At 41.6% G+C, this 21,313-nt stretch overlaps 1 protein-coding gene across 1 annotated transcript in view; it reads right to left on the reverse strand.

Moving 5' to 3' along the window:
* Nucleotides 1-21,313, reverse strand: part of EFHC2 (EF-hand domain containing 2) — a 156,183-nt gene that overhangs the window by 57,991 nt on the left and 76,879 nt on the right. The window contains exons 9-11 of the mRNA XM_036305029.1: nt 15,004-15,146; nt 12,230-12,426; nt 8,780-8,910 (exon numbers count right to left, since the gene is read on the reverse strand). Coding sequence (XP_036160922.1) covers nt 8,780-8,910; nt 12,230-12,426; nt 15,004-15,146 — 471 coding nt within the window. The remainder of the gene's footprint in view (nt 1-8,779; nt 8,911-12,229; nt 12,427-15,003; nt 15,147-21,313) is intronic.

The raw sequence follows: 21,313 nt of genomic DNA on the forward strand, positions 1-21,313 counted from the left end.
ATTGATTTTTTACGGAGAGGAAGGGAGAGAGACAGAGAGTTAGAAACATTGATGAGAGAGAAACATCGAACAGCTGCCTCCTGCACATCTCCCACTGGGGATGTGCCCGCAACCCAGGCACATGCCCCTGACCGGAATCCAACCTGGGACCCCTCAGTCCGCAGGCCGACACTCTATCCACTGAGCCAAACCGGCCTCGGCTACTTTTAATAGTTCTAATCATTTTTAAATGAAGTCTTTTGGATTTTTAGATACACAATAATATTCTGGTTCTAATTTAAAAAGCAGTCTTCAGTTCTATTTTGGGCTCTTTAATCAGTGATTCCTAAATGCCTATTTCCACTATACCTACGGGTAAGAAAATAATGGGATTTTACGGCTGGAAGGAACCTTATAATGATCTAATCCAAGGGTTACCTAGTTGAGTGCCTACTAGAGTCTGCAGGTAAAATAACTGGAGAAGGTATAAGACAATGAGGAATTGTAGAGACTGGAAAACATGCAGAGAACAGGCTCTGTCTGAGCTGGGCAGCTGCCACTCACCCCCAACCGGGTGCTGCCACGGGGAAATGTAGGCTCAGATTCTACTTTTCAAGAGGTGCCAGATATATAGGTTTTTACATTTAAACTCCTAATTTTAAAAACACCAAACAAAAGCCAAACAAAATACAATTGTCAGCTTTCAATCCAGGAACTTGAATCGAATCCAAAACTTTCATTTAGGCAATTTATATTCAGAAAGGTGTATCAGAGATTGCCAAAGGAACAGAGTGTAGGAGAGGACTTTGTATTTTAACTGCTTGGTGGATCAGACCAGTATCTGCAAATTGCTAAACTAGGCATATATTTTATTTGATTTGGTTACAAACAAGGATTTTAGTCCTTAATGTCAACATTTTATATTCCCTGTTTGTCTCATCTTGGCTTAGATTTGCTATAGTGGCAAACAAAAAGGGTACCTTTTTAAAAATTTTTTGTTTTATTGCTTAAAGTATTACAAAGAGTATTATATATGTCTCCTTTTTTCCCCCCTTGACCTTCCCCCGGCCTCCCCTACCCCCCAGTGTCTTGTGTCCATTGGTTATGCTCATATGCATGCATAAAAGTCCTTTGGTTGATCTCTTACCCCCCTCCCGCCCCCCAACCCTCCCCGGCTTTCCCGCTGTAGTTTGACAGTCTGTTCAATGCTGCTCTGCCTCTGTGTCCATTTTTGTTCATCAGTTTATAATGGTCTTTATTATCCATAAATGAGTGAGATCATGTGGTATTTTTCTTTCATTGGCTGGCTTTTAAATCATCCTTCTATATTTGGGGAAATTCTCACATCATGTTCCCCATTACTCCAACATGGAAGTCAGAGCTCAATTTCCCAGTCTTCCGTGCAGTTGAAAACATGCAGGTGGCTCGGGCTCCACCAATGAGAAGTTTACATACATGAGACTTTAACTTGGGATGGATTAGCAGGCAAAACCAGCTAGGTGTGGGCCATGTTTGGTGTCAGAATGGTCCAGCTTTCTGGAGTGGCAAAGAACTCAAGGTTGCCAAAAGCAGTGGTAGTAATGGCTGCAGTAAAAGTGAGCCCTTGGCAGCAGTGCAAATGTAGCAATGAGTCGTGGGTGGTGCAATGCTAACAGAGGCCATTTTCTCATCAGACAAGTTCTACAGCCCAGTCTGGGCACTGTTCCTAGAATTTAGCCTCAAGCTTATTTCTCCAGCCCTCCCAAAGATACTATGAACTACCCAGGATCCTTTTAATAAATTTATTTTCTGCTTAACTAGCCAGAGAGGATCCTGCTTTTTAAAACTAAGCTCTCACCAGTACAAACACCATCAGGAGAGACAGAATCAAATCTAAGATCTCGGTCTTTTTTATTCCCAGGCCAGCATTCTTTTTATGATATCATACTATTTATATTTAATGCTTTTAGGAAGGTTCAAAATGCTGGGGTTTTTTAAAAATGTATGCTGAAGCTCCCATCTCAAAGATATGCTATGAACTCTGTCAAAATGTCTATTTGCTTCTTGATGAGAGTAGATGTTTGAGTGCTTTTGGAATTTTTTTATCTTTGTTTCTGCTTTTATTCATATAGATTAATAGACTTGTGGCTTCCTTAAAAGATTTTAGATAGCTTACAATAAAAACACCAATAATAATGTACACAGAGTTGTTCAAATAAAGATAGAGCAAAACCACATAAAAGAAGAGATAATTGTCCTAGATAAATCGGGATGAGATCATTACAATGTTCTAAGCAGTAAATTTACACTATTCTTCCTTGAAGCAAAGGACAGTAATAGGGTGGATTACAGTAATGTTTCCCAACCTTGGTCCACCAACAATGATGTTTATTTTCCACCTTCATGGCCTCCAAGTTTTTAAGGAGTTTCTTCCAACCTTGCTTATTAAAGAATGTTTTCAATGACCTCATCATGGGTAAATACATAACTAATTGAAATACCAAAAACAGAACATAGATTCCTACTACTATTTTCAGTGACACCAAATTGCAACTATTGATAAAGGGGTTAATTTCTAATGTCCACTATGCATTACAGTGTGCTAAAATAAGAACTTTGCAGACAGTATCAAATTTATTCATCATAACAGCTGTATGTCATCAGTATTATTACCCTCATTTTACAGGTGAAAACATTGTTGAGCAAGTTACTCAGGGCCAACAAGCTGACAAATGAAGAGCTGAGATTTGGATTCAGGTCTGCAAATCCAAAATCAGATGAATGTATGTCATGCTACCTCCCTCAGCATAAATTTTAGTTTTACAAGAGAGAAAATTTTCTCGAGGCTCTAAATCTTAGGAATTTATTACGTAAATATTCAAAGGAAAACTCCTGACCCTGCCATTGATAATGGGGTTTGAGGAAGAACTGCGTGATAACTCACTACATTCACTGAAGCCTGAAACATGATACTGAAGGTATCTGGGGAAAACACAAGACCAGGGTGAACTGGGCATGGACCCTGCCCTCTGAGAGCTCTACCCAGGTGGGGAAAGAGGTGAGCACCAGCAAACCAAAACACACACAAGCTACATGGGGTGGCTGTCATCTCCGATGGATAGATCAAGGCTCAGGGAGGTGGCCAGAGGGAGGGACTGGCCACATCGTCCCTGGCATGGGGCCCTCCCTGCTGCTGCTACTGTCTGTGGTTCAAAATCCAGGGCCCATAATGGGAAGCCTTGCCCTGCCAATGTTCCCAATTGCCCAGCCCTGGCAAGCCTAGTCCCTGCCTGGCCCCCTGCTGAAATCTGCCCATCAGGTAACCAAGGCTCTGAGGAAGATTCTGCACTTTTAGATAACAATCAGCAGCTCTAATATATGCTAATCTCAAAGACAGATCCAGAGACAGAGAAGCATCATCAGACCATCAAACCTCAGAGGGAAGGCAGGGGAGGGTGGGGTAAGGGGGAGAGATCAACCAAAGAACTTATATGCAAGCATATAGGCCTAACCAATGGACACAGACAAAAGGGGGGTGAGGGTATGAGTGGCGGGGGGGGGGGGTTATGTGGGGATAAGGACACATATGTAATAACTTAACCAATAAAGAAATTTTTAAAAAATGGTCCCAGTTAAATAGGTACAGCCTAGCAGTGATGGCGAACCTATGACACACGTGTCAGTGTTGACACGCAAACTCATTTTTTTGGTTGATTTTTCTTTGTTAAGTGGCATTTAAATATATAAAATAAATATCAAAAATATAAGTCTTTGTTTTACTATGGTTGCAAATATCAAAAAATTTCTATATGTGACATGGCACCAGAGTTAAGTTAGGGTTTTTCAAAATGCTGACACGCCGAGCTCAAAAGGTTCGCCATCACTGGCCTAGAGGCAGAACTAGTGACCTCCACAAAGCAGAAGAGAAACATTCCCTCCCCAAACTGCCTTCTTTTCCCTAGTCAGTTTTGAGGCAAATATCTCAGGAAGGCCCATTCATTAATCCAATAATCCATTACCAACCCTGGCACCTTAGGCAGAGGAACTTTATGAGCTCCCACTCTCAAGATTTTCTTTAAGACAACATGAAAATCTCTGAGGAGAAAAATGCCCAGGGCTTGAACCTCTGCCCAGAGCAGCAGGTCCCATCTCTGAGTCTCCAGGTGTATACTGAGAGTACCAGGCATGTCAGCAGGGGAGACTCACAGCCACAGAGATGGGGCCCAGAGGCCTATACCACAATCCTGCCTCTGTCTGCCTATGCTACTACTTTAATGCAAGGATTTGTAAAGGGAACATTTTACAAGTGTATTTATGAACTTACACATTAAGAGTTTCAGATTGGCAATGCCTACAAGGGGTCTTAGACAAAAGAGTGAGGTGCAAGTAGGTAGTGAGTTGCCCACGTCACTTGGCTTGTGAGGCTGAGACGAAGCTCTCCCTGACTCCCCTACAGTCAGAGACAGATTGCCCTTCCCCAGTGCAAAGTAATCAATTATTTACTTGTTTGCTGCAAACTGTAGCCTGAATGCTCCTTGAGAAATAGGACCATTCATTAAATTATTCAACAAATATCTATTGTATTTGGCAGGAGCCAATTGTGGAGGCAGAGAAGTAAACAAAAAACTCAGCAGAAGTAAACAAATAACTCAGCAGGGGCTACCAATGGATAGTAGATGAGAAGCACTTAGCATGATGTTTGGCCCAACGTCAATATTCACTGAATGGTGACTTCTACAAAAACACTCTTCTAGTGAGATGGAAATAAGGAGGAAGGTATAGGCAAAGGTCCACTTATGACCAAATTCACATGAAATACTGAAAGGGTTGGATTTGCCCTAAAGACAACAAGGCGCTGATGGGGGGTGTAGAGCAGAGGAACAACATGATGAGATTTTAGGAAGGTCACTCTAGCAAAACTTTGGAATATGAGAGTTAAGAAAAGAAAGTTACAAAGCTCTCAAGAAAGTCTAAGTCAGTGGTCGGCAAACTCATTAGTCAACAGAGCCAAATATCAACAGCACAACAGTTGAAATGTCTTTTGAGAGCCAAATTTTTTAAACTTAAACTATACAGGTAGGTACATTGCTATTAACTTCATTAGGGTCCTCCTAAGGCTTAGGAAGAGCCACACTCAAGGGGCCAAAGAGCCGCATGTGGCGCGCGAGCTGCAGTTTGCTGACCATGGGAAGTGAACAGTGATGAAAAGCTGAACCGAATCAGTGAGGTTGGGGATGGAGAGAAGTAGTTTAAGAAGTGCAATTTACAGAGGTTGGGAGATGTCAACATAGGAGTGAGGGGAGAGACAAGGCAAACCCTGGCCCAGGTCCTGGGGAGAAGTATGGTGGCCTCTACCGAGATAGGGTCCCCAGCTGCAACTTTATGGGAGAAGAAAATGAGGGAAAAGTTATGTTTGGATACCTAAGGGACATCCAAGTGAGAGATATCCTAGAGGTATTTGTATTTCCAGGTCTCTAGCTTAGGTGAAAGGTCCAAGCTTGAGGAATTAATATAGAGAACTAGGCCTTCAGCTGACAGACAGAGCAATGAGGGCTGGATAAAATGTAGCCATTTAACAAATATTTATTAACACCCTACTATCAGCCAGGCACTATGAAAAGTGATAAGGCTAAAGCAGAAAACATTTTACATTATGGTGAGAAGATAATACATTATGGTGAGAAGAGCCATAATATTTATACACTAGAGGCCTGATGCATGAAATTCGTGCAAGAGTAGGCCTTCCTTTCCCTGGCTGCCGGCACCAGCTTCCCTCTGACACCCAGGACCCAGGCTTCCCTCTCACTGCTGGCACCAGCTTCCCTCTGACACCCAGGACCCAGGCTTCCCTCTGGCTACAGGCAGGCACCTGGGACCCGGGCTTCCCTCGCAGGCCCAGCTTTGTCTGGAAGAACATCTGGTCTAATTAGCATATTATGCTTTTATTATTATAGATAGATAGATAGATAAACATATAAATAAAAAAACTATTAGCTGGTAAAAGTGCCAAGCACAGAATTATAGGGTGTGGTATGATAGCAACTCCCTAAGTAGATCCTTAGCCTTTGCTCAGAGAAGAGTATGAGGAGCAAAAGAGAAGCCTGAAGACCATGCACTAGGGACCCACCGTTGTAGGCCAACCAATAAGGCACAGTGCCCAACAAGGAGCATGTCATATGGAGATGTCTTGGTCTACTCTCATCTGGAAATAATTCCACCACCTCCAAACTCAAACCCCTAAGAATAATTCTAGAAGTTTGTTATTCCATTCAGGAACTATGATATGTACTGAACCCAGTGCTAGGTGCTGGGAACAGGGCAGTGAACTGGGCTATCAAGGTCTCTGTGCCTCAGAAAGTTCATATTATAATCAGATAAGATGAACACAAGCATGCATACACCAAGTACAGATATCCAAGTAAAGTAACTGCAAGTTGCTGTAAGAAAAATATAAACAAAGGGCTAAGCATAAGTGAGTGATCTATGTTAGGTAGAATAGTTAGAAAGTAAGTCCGTCTGAGAGAGTGACATTTAAGCTGAGACCTAGAGTTTGTCATGAGAAGAATGTTGGTGTAGACATTGCAAGCAGAGAGAGCTAATGTGAGCATAGGCTTATTCAGCGGTTCTCAACCTGTGGGTCGCGACCCCTTTGGTGGTCGAACGACCCTTTCACAGGGGTCGCCTAAGACCATCCTGCAGATCAGATATTTACATTACGATTCATATCAGTAGCAACATGACAGTTATGAAGTAGCAACGGAAATAATTTTATGGTTGGGTCACAACATGAGGAGTTGTATTTAAAGGGCCAGAAGGTTGAGAACCACTGGCTTAGTACCTGGAAAGACCTTGATGTGTTTGAGAAAGTGAGTGACAGCCAACAAGGCCAGAGGACAGTGCTGGAGGAAAAGAAGCGATGACACCAAGAATGAAAACAAGAGAATCATATCACTCAAGACCCTGCCAGCTGCAGTAAATGTCTGGATCTTATTATAGGGACAATGGCAAGCCACTGAAGAGTTTTTCAAGCCAGGCACAACCTGATTGAATTTTCATCTTAAGGAATTTCTGGCCAGGAGAGGGCCTGAAGATCATGAGCTGGTTCTTTCTGAGCATACATACCTTGAGGCTGTCCTCTAACCACAGTGTGGTGATCCTTTATTCCACCCTCAATTAGGGTCAGGCCTCCCATCTGTGGAGCAACTTTTCCTCCTTGCATCTCCTGCCGGGCCTAAGTGCTACCCCCAAAGCCCCATAAACTCACTAAAGTATTTCCAATAGACTTTGCTGGAGTGTTGGGAGAATGGACGCTTTCGTAAAAGGATACAAAATAATAAAAGAAAACCACTCCCTCCTTTCTGATGGAAACTTTTCTCCTGCACTGCTTGCCATTAGTCCATGGCCTGAGCAATTGTCTTTGTTCTTTATTCTGTCTCCGTTTATTTTGCAAAAGGCCATGAACATGTGTACTACTATGAACAGTAACAAAGAACTATAAATTCTTATTGATCCCAGAAGGTTGGGAATGCTAAACAATAAAAACATGTCCTCCGACTGCTTCTCTCAAAAGAACATTTTAGAAAAACAAAAGAGCTTTGTTCAAAGAACAAATGAGCTTTGGGGACACTTGGGGCCTCATGGTGGGCTCCGGTCACCCGCTTTTGATGCAAGAGGTGACTTCAGGCACAAAATTGGAAAGGCCTCCCTGCCACCCTGTCCCGGGCTCACTTCCTCATTTCTCAGTTCACATCTTGACTGCATCAAGCCCAGTTTCCTATAGAGCTTTCAGCCACAATTGTTTTCAGGAGCCAGAATTCTCAGCCTAAAGAGAAAGTCCCCTTTGTCCTCCACCCATGATTTAATTTACATTCTCCTGAACGCTCCATTCACTTTGTTTTCAGACGAAGGGAAGTCTCACAATTGTACTAGACCCTGAATTTGAATTTCCCTGTGTTTCCACTGTTTGGAAATTTGCCTCGGTCAGCCACTGAACAGTCCCTTTAGCATTCAGCTTTACCTCAGAGCAGTGGTCGGCAAACTGCTGCTTGCGAGCTGCTTGCAGCTCTTTGGCCCCTTGAGTGTGGCTCTTCCTAAGCCTTAGGAGTACACTAATTAAGTTAATAACAATGTATCTACCTATAGAATTTAAGTTTAAAAAATTTGGCTCTCAAAAATTTCAATTGTACTGTTGATATTTGGCTCTGTTGACTAATGAGTTTGCCGACCACTGCCTTAGAGAAATCTTTACTGTTCATGATGTCTTCTAATAGTTCTATAATGACTGTCATATATTTTTCCCTCAATTTCTATATTCTTTATTTCTTTCAAAATACACAGATGTGTGTGAACATACATACACACAGTGATCTGCATACGTGTAACTTTCTCTCTGGTAACCAGTGAAGGGTCCACTATCTTTTCCAACTGGATCGCATTCCTAGGGAGATGGCCCTCCTTTGTTGCCCGGATGGTGGAGGGTGCATTTAGCTCCATTGATTTTGCCTTTCTCCCTGGAATGCACCCTTCCTGGCATTCCTGTGATCCTTCGACATCCTGAGTCACAAGACAATGTGACCAAATGGCTTTCTATATTTTGTCTCTCTGTTCTCATCTATAAGCTTCTTCAATATGTAAATGCATTAGAATTTACTAGAAATGAGCAAAACTTGATCACAAAGTAATATAAATGCAAAGAATTGTCAATTTCTAATAAAAGCGCATGCAGTGTTAATTAGGGAACACTAGGGAAGAAAATTTTTCTTTCTGTTCTTTGAACAATCTTGAAGGAAACACAGATTATTGCTAGCAGAATATGGCTTACCTGAATGTATTATAATCCACCATCTTTGTGAAGTGACAATCAATAGCCCTAAATACCTGCTTGATCTCTCTGGATTTCGATTTTTCAGCTTTCAGCTTTTGTAGGGCACATTCAAGGTTGCTATAAGGAAACTGGAAGGGAGAAAAGAAAGGATAGATATTTAAATATGCCTGGGACATAGGCAGCCCAATCTTTCTGATGGCGAGAAAAAAGATGTCACACTGTGAACCTGAAGTTAGCTGGGCATGTCTTTCCATAGAGATCAACACAGAGAAGACATGACTATATTTTTACCTCTTCAGTGAAGGCTTTAGGACTAAGAGTGACATTAGCCTAAGCCCAGATCTCAGAGAAATGAGCTGAAGGTATAGCAAGCCAAGCCATGGGAATCAGAAAACCAACAGCTACTTCTATCTCAGCCTCCTCCCTTTAGCCCTTAGACAATGGCCTAGTATGTTGGGAGACCCTAATGGAGAGAATAGGGATTCAAAATTGGATAAGAGGACCCCCGTTTTCTCCAGATCTTCAGAGTAAGCCCCTGAAACTGCTGGCCAGCACACAATGCACTTAGCAGAACAAGGCTGGGTGTTAAAGGTACACACACACTGAAATCCCCTTTCAGTCATTCTCCAGGCATCCCCCAGTTTCTGCCTCCTACTCTGTGATTCAGTTTTGACTCTGTAAGAATACTCCTTAGTCAATGCAGTAAAGCATAAGGTTGTAAATTAATTACAGCTCAAAGCTAAAAAAAATCAGAAGACTAAATATACAAGTAATGTGGATGATAATTTAGTATAAAGTCCTCTCTCTTCCACCAGAGGGTTTGGCACCTATTGCAGCCCCCCATTCCCTCCTTGCTTTACATTTCCTTTCATCTATTGCCATGATAGGATCTATGAGCTCTTTTGAAAAGACTCCTCAGACTGATATTAAAGAGTATATTAATCTTTCTCTGTTTAGAATGTCCTTGTTAAGGGCAGTTTTAAAATGAAGTTTTTACTTGGGATGCTGATACCAGATGTCCAACCCTGCTTTTATCTTTTTGAAAGGAGAAAAGCCCTTTATATCTTAAAATAAATTAATATATATATTATTTCTTATATATATGCATTTTTACCAACTGTAATTAAAAATAAATTTCAAATATATATACACACACACATATATATTCATGATATATATATACAGTTGGCCCTTGAACAACACGGGTTTGAATTGCATGGGTCTACTCTACCTGGATTTTTAAAGATAAATGCTGTAAATGTATTTTCTCGTCCTTATGATTTTCTTGATACCATTTTCTCTTCTCTAGATTACTTATTATAATAAAATACTATATAATACATATAACATACAATATATGTTTAAGGACTGTTTATGTTATTGATTGGTAAAGCTTCCAGTCAATATTAGGCTATTAGTTGTGTGTATTGTTAACTGTGTGTGGGAGGATCAGAGCCCCTAACCCCCGTGTGGTTCAAGGGTCAACTGTATTTTATCGAAAGGTGTAGGCTTACCCTGTGTTTGAATATCGAACCCTAATTTATAATAGATATTGTAAATTATACATTGATTGAGCTCGCTATGGGCCAGAAAGTGTTAAGCACTTCACACACATTACCGCATCTAATCTTCAAAGGAAGTCTATAAAAGAGACCCTGACCTTAGGCTGTTTGGCTCAATGGATAGAGCATCAGCCCATGGACTGAAGGGTCCCAGGTTCCATTCCAGTCAAGGACACATCAAGCCTCGGTTGCAGGCTTGATACCTGACTCTGGTCGGGGCCCAGTGCAAGAGGCAACCAATCTATATGTCTCTTTCACCCTGATGTTTCTCTCTCTACCCCTCTCCCCCTCCTTCCACTCTCTCTAAAAATCGATGGAAAAATATTCTCAGGTGAGGATTAACAACAACAACCAAAACACGAGAGAGAGAGAGAGAGAGAGAGAGAGAGAGAGAGAGAGAGAGAGAGAGAGAGAGAGAGGCATTTTGCTACTCCCATTTCAAAGATGAGGAAAGTGAAGCTCATGAAAGTTACATGTCTAAAGCCCCTCAACTATTAAGTGTAGAGTCAGGTTTCCAGGACAAGCCTACTGGTCTCAAAAACTCTAACTGCCCTATTACTTGAGCCTCTCACATGAATTCGGTGCTTTTGAAGAGATACTGGTTCGCAGTTTGACAATAACCAGAATTCTTAACACTGCAAATGGAAAGACGGTGTGAGAGCCCCAGAGCATGTTACCTGGGCTTACCTTGAGACTGGATAGAGAAGAGCACTGTTAGGTCATAGCCCTCAGCTGCTGTACCTTCAAGATTGGTGCAGTGCTCCTACCGAGGCCACACTCTTCCCAGGCTGTTCCCACCAATGACTGAGCAGGTGGGGGCACCAGAGCTGGGCCATCCTGCCTGACACGAGACTGGATCCCCATTTGCCTGGCCAAGGAGTTCTCAGAGATTTACTAAATTTGAGACTCTTCCTGGCCCATCCTCCTTCCTTCCTTCCTTCTCCTTTCTCGGGGTTCAGACCTCTGAAGGCTCTCCCTGACTACTCTTATTTCCTCTACCTTTATCCTTTATACAAATTTCTTCCAGTACATCTCTTACATGTCTAAATCTGTCTTGGCATCTGCTTCTCAGAAGACCCAAACTGATATGCATGATATGATATACACTGAGAAACTGGTCTTAGCAACTTGCCCCTGAGCATTTAATATACAAGTGAAACAAAATGGGCAGACTTTTCAAATAAATTTTCTAGATAGATTTTTCAACATTAGTTAATGATTCTTAAATATATGTTTGTTTTGCATACCAAACTAGTGCACACTTAAGATTTTGTCAACCTGTTATTTTTACTGAAGCGCACTGCCTAATAGTATTTTTAATAACAGTATCCATCTGCCATCTTATTTCAAATGAAAAAACTCTTTGAGCTCACTGTTGCCAATTTGTTCTTGAACTCTAATTTAGGCCTCAGGTGGCTCCTGTTTGGGGAAGTTGCAGCCCCAGCAACTATTGGGTTCCCCAGGGGATTCTGTTTGTTCAGGTCTGAGCCTTCCCTCTAGGCCGGTGCCAATTAACTGGGACAGCACAGTGTGTGGCACCAGATTTTCTTCCTTTCCTATAGTTGCCGGATTTCTTTCTGAAAACATTGTTGGCGTCAGCAGAAAACTCAGGAAACTTGATTCAACCCTGGGCCTGCCTCCTGCCTGTGCCTGGCATTTGTGATGCTGGGCAGCAAAGGACCCAGCATGTAAACAGAGTAGACCGGGACCTGGCCTCTGTGACAGGACCTGTGGCCAAGTCACGCTGATCCATTATTCATGCCCACATGTGTGAATGCACAATATCAAATGGGTGGCAAGATGGAGAAGAAAAGGCCTAGAGAAAGAAAAACACAGATTGCAGAGTGCTGACAGACAAGTCAAGAATTATACAAAGTAAATTCACCTTATCTGAATTCTCCTCCATGAATTTTAAGGTGTACTCATCAGCATTGAGCAACATAAACAGGTAGCCATTCACGTTTATTTTGGCTCCGATATACAGCTCCTCAGGCTGGATATATTCTGATAGTTCACTTTTAAAAAATTCTTGTCCAGGCCTCTTAACGCGTATTCTTTTCAAGAACAATCCACCAGTATACCCTACAGAAAAGGAGAAAAGTTAGAGTAGGCTTTATTCATGAAAGAACCATACAACATGCCTTTAGAGTTTCTTCGTGCCCAAACACAGACCATACAACTTAGCTGTGAACTCATAGTGCCTATTATTCTCAGACTGAAAGGAAGAATGGGAAACTGGGTGAAGAAATGAGGCTCCCTAGGCAAGTGTATAAAGAAACAAGTGGCATGGCATTCCAGCCCTTTCTTTCCTCTCTTTCCTTCCCAATCCAAACATTTAAATAAACACTTACCAGTAGCAAGTTCCTGCTATAGGCCAGCAGCATACTGAGAATTGGGACATTAGAAAGATACTCATTTTTAGTGCATGGTTGAATAATACCAGGTAGAAAATTCCTTTCTTGAGCTTATTTCCATTCATTTGACCCAGATGATGTCTTATACCTATTCTGACATACAGATTAACTTTTTTTCTTGGGCCAAATATCTTGGCTTCTTTTAGCAATGTTTCCTATTTCTTGCTTTCCAGAATTCTCCCCATTTCATCTGCTCCCTTCTGCCATGATTTGATTTTTGACTTCTTGAATAGCAGTGAACAGTTAGTTGAACATGAAACTCCAGTATCTTCTGATAGTGAACTGAAATCTCTGGACCTATGAATAAAATCTGAGAACAGATGAGCTTTTGGGGTCACCTTTACCATATTCCTCCTACCATATTCAGAAACCATAGGTGGTGGAAAGACCAGGCTTTGGAGCCAAACAGAGCTGGAGTCCATCCTGGCTTTGTCACTTGCTTGATGATCTCTGAACTTCTCTGAATTCTCATTCATAAAATGGGAATAACATTTCTGAGGGCACCTCTCAGATATCCTACTATGGGGAACATCACTGATGGAGGGCCCCAGTTGCTATTTCCAAACTCTATCCCTATATTTGTGCTGAGTTCTTGCTTCCAACAGGCAGCCGTCAACAAATGACTAAGCAATGCAAAGATACAAGGCAGGCCCATTTCTCTAAGAGAGAGGTGCCTCCAACTAGTGACTTTGACTGTAAGACTCTCAGTCAGCCTTACTGAATAAGACTTTCTTAGAATTACACTGCAATCTAAGATCTCTCCTTTTCTTCCTTCCCTGTGTCCTTCTCAAGAGGCAGACATGCACTGCAGTGCGATGGCTCACCCAGCCTCTTCTGGCTCCTTCCACATTTCCCTCATCAGCATTTCCCCTAATAAATCTCCTGCACGTTTAATCCACCTTGGGGTTTGCCTCTTAGAGGATAATAGTGGGTACTCAATCATGGCTGCTATTATTACTAGTAAGCTTACAGTTGACAATCAGCACCCTTTCTGTTTTACGTATGCTGCAATTTGCTTGACCATATCTTCCCCATTCTAGATGTATAAAGTTTGTTTTTTGACCTTTAAGAACATGATTAATATTCACCTGTATTTGATTTCGTATTTTAAGATTTTATCCATTATTCAAATCACTGTGGAGCCTGACTTAATTATACAAATTATTTGTTACCCATTGGTGTGCTGAGTGGCTCAAACCAGCTCATAAGGGCTGACTTTTCAACTACCAGAGATTTTGCAAGCCAGTTGTTAAACTGGTGATTTCTTGACATTGAAATTGGCCACAGTTGGGGTATTTATACCAGGGAAACTGGAAAATGGTACAAATTAGATCCTTTAACATTTTTTCAGAGTGCCTATTAACTAGTGCACCACTGATCATTCTACCCAAACATGTGTCTTCAGCACAGATAAAAGTTTTAAACATGTTAGGACAAAGAAGAGAGCCATGCAGCTCCATACTTTGGTCAGCCAAAATCAATGGCTCTCCTCATTAATGGCCACAGTATAAGCACAATGTGTAGAGGCATTCCATGGTCCTGAGCGCTACAACCTTGGCAACAGCCTCACCAGACAGAAAAGCCAAAAGAAGATGGACTCTGAAGATTATACTGTATTTGTTAATCTGGGACTCTTGTCTTATAATTAAGCAAAAATTGTGTAAGCGGTGCTATCAAGAATCCAGATTTCCTTTTTTCTTGCTGGCTGTCAGTGAAATTGGTGGCAGCCAGTTCATGATTTTAAAGCCCTTGGATTCCACAGAGGGGTCTCCGAAGCCACAGAAGAAGTGTGGGTAGTGTCCCAAGTCCCCCAGACCAGTGGTCGGCAAACCGTGGCTCGCAAGCCACATGCGGCTCTTTGGCCCCTTGAATGTGGCTCTTCCACAAAATACCACATGCGGGCGTGCATGTACAGTGTGATTGAAACTTTGTGGCCAATGTGCAGAAGTCAGTATTTTGTGGAAGAGCCACACTCAAGGGGCCAAAGAGCCGCATGTGGCTCTCGAGCCGCAGTTTGCCGACCACTACCCCAGACCCAAGCCAACCAAAACTGTTCCTCTTTTACCATTTTATATGTCTGGGTTAACATCTCTAGATCTTTGTAAAATAAATATTATTGGTCCAAAAAAGTGAAAATTGCCATCTTAGATCATCTAGTATATAAAATCAGATCACATTCCCTAATTTTCAAAGTGAAGAGACAGTTAGTTGTTCTAAGGAAATTGCTATGAGAGGTGTCTCTTACCTGAATTCCTCTCTATAGGTTCAAACACTGACATTGTGTTATTGCCAAGAAAATATGAAATAACAAACAGCCTATCCACATTGGCACATTTGTCCTTAATCATTTTTGCAAAGAACCGGAGTGTATTGCTTTCATTGCCAAAGCTAAATGGAAGAGAAATGAAGGTTATAGCATTGTACAAGTAATCCTGCATATATTATGTATATAAAATAAAACCTGCTTCCCTAGCTGGTTTGGCTCAATGGATAGAGTGTCTACCCATGGACTGAAGGGCCCCGGGTCCAATTCTGGTTAAGGGTGTGTACCTCAGCTGCAGACTTTATCCCCAGCCCTGATTAGAGCACGTATGGGAGGCAACCAATCAAAGCATTTCTCTCATATCGATGTTTCTCTCTGTCTCTCCCCCTCCCTTCCATTCTCTCTAAAAATCAATGGAAAAGTATCTTCAGGTGAAGATTAACAACAAATAATAATAATAAAATAAAACCTTTAAAAGGTGTACTATAAATTTTTTCATTGAGTTATAATTGACATATAACATTATATTCATTTCAGATGTATAACATAATAATTTGATATTAGTATATACTGCACAATGATCACCATAGTAAATCTAGTTAACATCTATGACCATGCATAGTTATATATTTTTGTCTTGTTATGAGAACTTTTAAGATCTACTCTCTTAGCAACTTTCTAAAATGTAATGCAGTATTAACTACTCGAGGCCTGGTGCACAAAATTTGTGATGGGTGCGGTCCCAAGGCCTGGCTAGCAATCAAAGCATGAGTGTCTGGCATGGAAGGGCAGGTCCCAGCTGACCTCTGGGCCCTGAGCAGCACCTGGGCCTCCAGACCCAGGTGTGCCCCCCTCCGCCTGAGTCACGGCGCCCGAGTCCCCACACAGAGATGCAGTGAGCACGACTGGACACGGCAGGCTGGGGCACAATGTGAGCCACTGGGCAGCCCAGCGGTGCCACATGGAAGTGGGTGGCCCAGCACCTGGGTGCCCGGCACCTGAGCATGAGGGCTTTCCCAGTGTGCGAGCCCAGGCATCCCATGGCAGGGTAGCAGGGTGAGTGAGAGCAAGCTCAGCAGACACCCTGCATTCTCATCGCACCTCCATCCCCGTCACCCCCGCCCACAGGTAGCCAGCAAGAGGTCATAGCCCCCCACTCAGGCGCTGTGGGTGGTTGGTTGCCACCACACACCCCCAGTTCCCCATCCCAGCCCGGGCTGCCCCAGTTGGGCAATCAGGGCCTGCTGGACACTGGTCACTATCTGTGGAGCGATTGGTTGGGGCCAGTCTCCCCACCCCCCCACCCCACCCTAGCCTGGCTCCCTCAGCACCTGGTAGCTGGGTGGCGGCACTGCCCCCTGCCACCACTGCTGGTCACCATCTGCAGGGCAATTGGCGAGGTAATTGGGCCCCCACTCACACCTGCCTTGGCCTGGCACTGCCCGCTCACCTGCTCCACCATCCCACCATGGTCCTGCTCTCGTCTGGGCCCATTGGGGCTGGCAGCACCTCCACTGCCGCCTGCTGCCAGCACCACATCGCCAACACCCACGATATTCCGCGCCGCCCCCTATGGTCAGCGCATGTCATAGTGTGCAGTCGAACTCCTGGTCAAACTTCCAGTCAAAGGGTCAATTTGCATATTAGGCTTTTATTATACAGGATAGTCAGCATGCTATACATTAGATCTCCATGACTTATTTAGTTTGTAACTGGGAGTTTGCACCTTTTGACTCCTTCACCCTATGGTTTTAAGACAGTAGGATAACTTCTCTGAAGTTGAAAAAGTTCAACCATCTTCTTACTAAGGTTCTAAATTTATATGCAGAGGAATTTCTCCATTTATTAAAATACGACTTATTCTTTAGATGTCCAGGGTAACACATTGGGAAAATGTACCCAAAACAAATGCCATAAACACATTACTCAAACAAGCTGTATTAAACAGTTGTTCCCTACTCACGCAGCTAGTCAGAAATTACAACAATCATGTCAGCAAGAAGAACAGCACGCAGCCCTCATTGCTTGAGCATGAGCATGGGAGCAGGGGTGCTCCATGGCGTCCTGGAGCCACATCCTCATTTCATTTCCCACTTTCTCATGCCCATTTCTTTTCTTTCTTCTAGCCCCACACCCTCTCCTCCCTGAGTCATTCCCCCATTTCCTCAGCACCTCCCCAAATCCCTTTCAGGGAAAAATTACCTTTTCCCTTTCAAATGCTATATTAAATATTATTTCACTTATCACCCATATTATAAGTAGCCATTACAAATCTGTTTTGGGGCTGCATCTTATGAACCATTGTCTAATATAACAATTTTACATTGTTTGTATAAAGTTGCTATACGACCCATATAGATTGGAATTTGCACTTAGAATTCTATGCATGAATAGAATAATCTAGTAGACTGACGATGGAATCAAAGTCTAGAATCAAAGTTCCCGAAGCTAATTGCCTTGTCATTGAAGAAATTAATTTATGATCTTTCAGCAGAAGCATGTCTATGGATATCAGCTAGTGAAATGTGGAATATGTAACAAATCCTAAACCCTTGGGGAGGTCTTTGATAATCAATATCATTACCCAAGGAAGCATAGAGTAAAATAAACCATGTACTTCGTCACTTCCATGTCACAACTCTAAGCAGGGAGGTTTCATGTTTTCCTATGTTGAAACTCATTCTTTCCTTGTGGTCACAGTGATTTACAAAAGAGAAAGAAGAGAGAAAAAAAGAAAAAAAAATCCTAATTCGCAGAGCAGAAAGTGCCCTTTCTCAGATTATCCAAGGAAGCAGGAGTGCAAAAGCATGGCTTCAAGATTTCCAGTTTGAGGCCTCATGTGAGATGGAAAGTAGCAGTTTGGAAGGCTAGTCCCAGGGCAGCCCAGATCTCCATTGCTGTTTTCTAGGTCCCTAGTGTCCCAGGCTTCAGATAGACCTCATCTAGTACATAATTGGATTTATAAGTAACAAACAGATTTGGTAACCCTCTCTTATGCTATATGGTTATGAAGAGCACAAGTTTGGGGTAATAACCATCCTGATGGGAAGTCCATCTGTCTCTTCTATCCATCATTAAGAATTAGAAGGTTGAATGTTGATTTTATTGAATCACTTATGCATCATTCCTTCTCTTACTGGACAAATATTTATTGAGTCCCTAATATGTAGTCCCCACTGTTTGAACTCTGAGGGAAGCAGTAAAGCCAGTCTCTGCTCTCAAGGGGCTCTTGTTCTAAGGGGAGAGCACAATTACATTTTCAAGCAATTGCCACACACTGCAATAGTACAGGTTCCGTGGCAAAAACAAAAACAAAAAAACACAAATCAGGTAAACTCTAGAAGTCACAGTTCTTCTGGATCCAAAACCTACTTCAACTAAAAATTAGCTGTGTGACTCTGGGCAAATTATATAGCCTCTCTGAGCCTCCGTTTCCTCATGTAAAGCATGGGTGCCTTATGAGGCTGTTTTGAGGATTAAATAAGATCAAGTATTGTAAAGTAAGTTAGCACATCATAACTACAAATGGCTTTTGCTTTTTATTAGTAGTGATATTATTATTATTATTATTATTATTATTATTATTATTATTATAGGTGTGATCAGCAAAGCATTGTGGACAAACTGAGAACACAGTAACTAATTCAGCCTGGGGTAGCAAGAAACACATTGTTCTGGTTATTCCAAGTCAGGCTAGACAATCAGAGGCCACCACAGTGAATTTTTACCCAGACAATCCCATCAAAAACATCATATCCTTTAATTCAAAACTATTTCCTCCGATGACTCAAACCAAATCACCATTAACCTCATACAACAATTAATACCCAGTAATTTTTTACTAGCAATACATATAATCAATATATGTTATGTACAATTGTATGTCACAATTCAGTTTATTTATTTGCGTTAAGAAACTGGTCTTTGTATGCTTTGTGAGATCATCTTCCTTAGGTTCTCACAGTTTTAAACCTTGGATTATTCAAACTCATGTATAAGTCTCCAGCCGAATGTGCCAGTTACTATGGAAACAAGGTCAGTGTGTAGCAGGAGCTTGAGGGCAGTGTATTCCTGGCACAGATGGGTAGTGGACAGAAAGAAACAAAATTAGAGACATTTGTGCTTGTACCACCATCCTCTAGCCACAACAACATGACAAGAACATGGAATACTGTCTATAGTCAATGTTCTGTGGGCAAGTTGACACGGTGTAGACAGGAGAGACTAAGGCAACTACCCACAAAGAACTGTTTTTCCCTGGATTCCAAAGAAACACCCTGGATCATGTTTCATCTTGTTTACTTATAAGAAAATGTCCCTCTTTTATAATAGGGACATTCTTTCTTCCTGCCTCCTTCGGGTAGCTGCCTTTAAAAAACAGCAGTTAGTGAAAAGTATCCATCAAAAACCCTGCCCTGCACTCTCACTATAAACACTGCTGTCTATAAGGTAGGCTGATGGTGTCCCTCTCATGTTATCAAAATCAGAATTCTCAAACCACGGTACCCATCAGAACCCCTGGAGGGCTGGTTAAACACAATACCAGTCCCACCCCAGGGTTTCTGCCTCAGAGGTTTTGGGTATGGCACAAGAACTAACATTTCTAACAAGTATGGGTGCCATATTTTGAGTAGCATAGATTCTAATACTGAAAACAAAACTCTAATGTCGTCAAAAATAAAAGATTATTTCCTGAAAGGCAAAGGACATCGTAGGCAGCCTTTTAGACATTCTACATAGCTCTTAATAATATATTTTCACCATTTTTACAGTTATAGCAAAACTATTGTTCTCTCTACTTCAAAATGTTCTACAACAGCATCTGACTCCATAAATGTCATCAAATTCAGGGTGCTGTCTCTTCCTTTTCCTTCTCCTGGTCTAATTACATGTTCCCTTCATCATTTTTTCTCCACAGGTTCTCCTGACCCTTTATTTCTCTTAAACAGGGCTTCAATGTTTAGCCTACATCCTTTTCAAATATCTGCAACATTTTCCTACCACTTTCCTCCCAACTTCTTTCTCCAGGTCCTGCTGTCCCTGAGAAAGCAAAAGGTAGCTAAGGGAAGTACGACTCAGGGGCAGATTTTTCCTCATATATATTAGGAGAACTTTTAAAAATCCATCTTTTGAAATTATAGCCAGCCATGTGAACAATCTATGGTTACTGAACTCAACTACACCTCTCAAACTAAAGCCACATTAATTGCAAAGGAAACAGACTCATAGATACGGAAGCATTTTGATGGTTGCCAGATGGGAGGGAGGAGGAGGGATGAAAAGAGGAAGAGATTAAGAAGTACAAATTGCCAGTTATAAAAATAGTCAGGGGGTATAAAGCACAGGATAGGGACTATAAGTCAAGAATATTGTAATAATTATGTATGGTGTCAGATGGGTACTAGACTTATCAGGTAATCACTTTGTAAATTATATAAATGTATAATCACTATGCTGTATACCTGAAACTAATATAATATTACATGTCAACTGTAACTGAAAAAGAACAACCACATTAATTTCCAAATAACATTCTCAAAAACACATAAATCATGGAAGCTTCTATGCCAGGGGTAGGCAAACTACAGCTTATGAGCCAAGTACAACCTGCCACCTGTTTTTATATAGCCTGTGAGCTAAGAATGGTTTTTACATTTTTAAATGGTTGAAAAAATCAAAAGAGTAATATTTGAATAGGTAAAAATTATATGAGATTCAAATGTCAGTGTCCATACACAAAGTTTTATTGGAAGATAGTCACACATTTGTTCATGGACTCTGTGGTTGCTTTCACCTACAACTGCAGAGTTAAGTGGTTATGACAGAGGCCATATGGCCAGCAAAGCCAAAAATATTTACTATCTGACCCTTTAAGAAAAACTTTGCTGACCTCTACTCTACACCATTTCCTAGGGACCATCATGAGGAAATATATACAGAAAGATAGATAGAGATAGAGATAGAGATATAGAGATAGAGATAGAGATAGAGATAGAGATAGAGATAGAGATAGAGATAGAGAGATATTGAGATATAATTAAGGCAGGTTGGCCATTCCTCTCACTATATGATTTCAGGTGCTTCCAGGTGACACTTATTAAAATAACCACTCATAACCACTCAATGGCAAGGATTTGGAAAACAAGGAACCCTTGGGCACTGTTGGTAGGAATGTAAATTGGTACAGCCACTATGGAAAACACTATGCAGGTTCCTCAAAAAAATTAAAAATAGAATGAACATATGATCCAGCAATTCAACTCCTGCATATATATTTGAAGGAAATGAAATC

This window comes from Myotis myotis, unplaced genomic scaffold, assembly GCF_014108235.1.
Source record: "Myotis myotis isolate mMyoMyo1 unplaced genomic scaffold, mMyoMyo1.p scaffold_m19_p_4, whole genome shotgun sequence".
Taxonomy (NCBI): Eukaryota; Metazoa; Chordata; class Mammalia; order Chiroptera; family Vespertilionidae; genus Myotis; species Myotis myotis.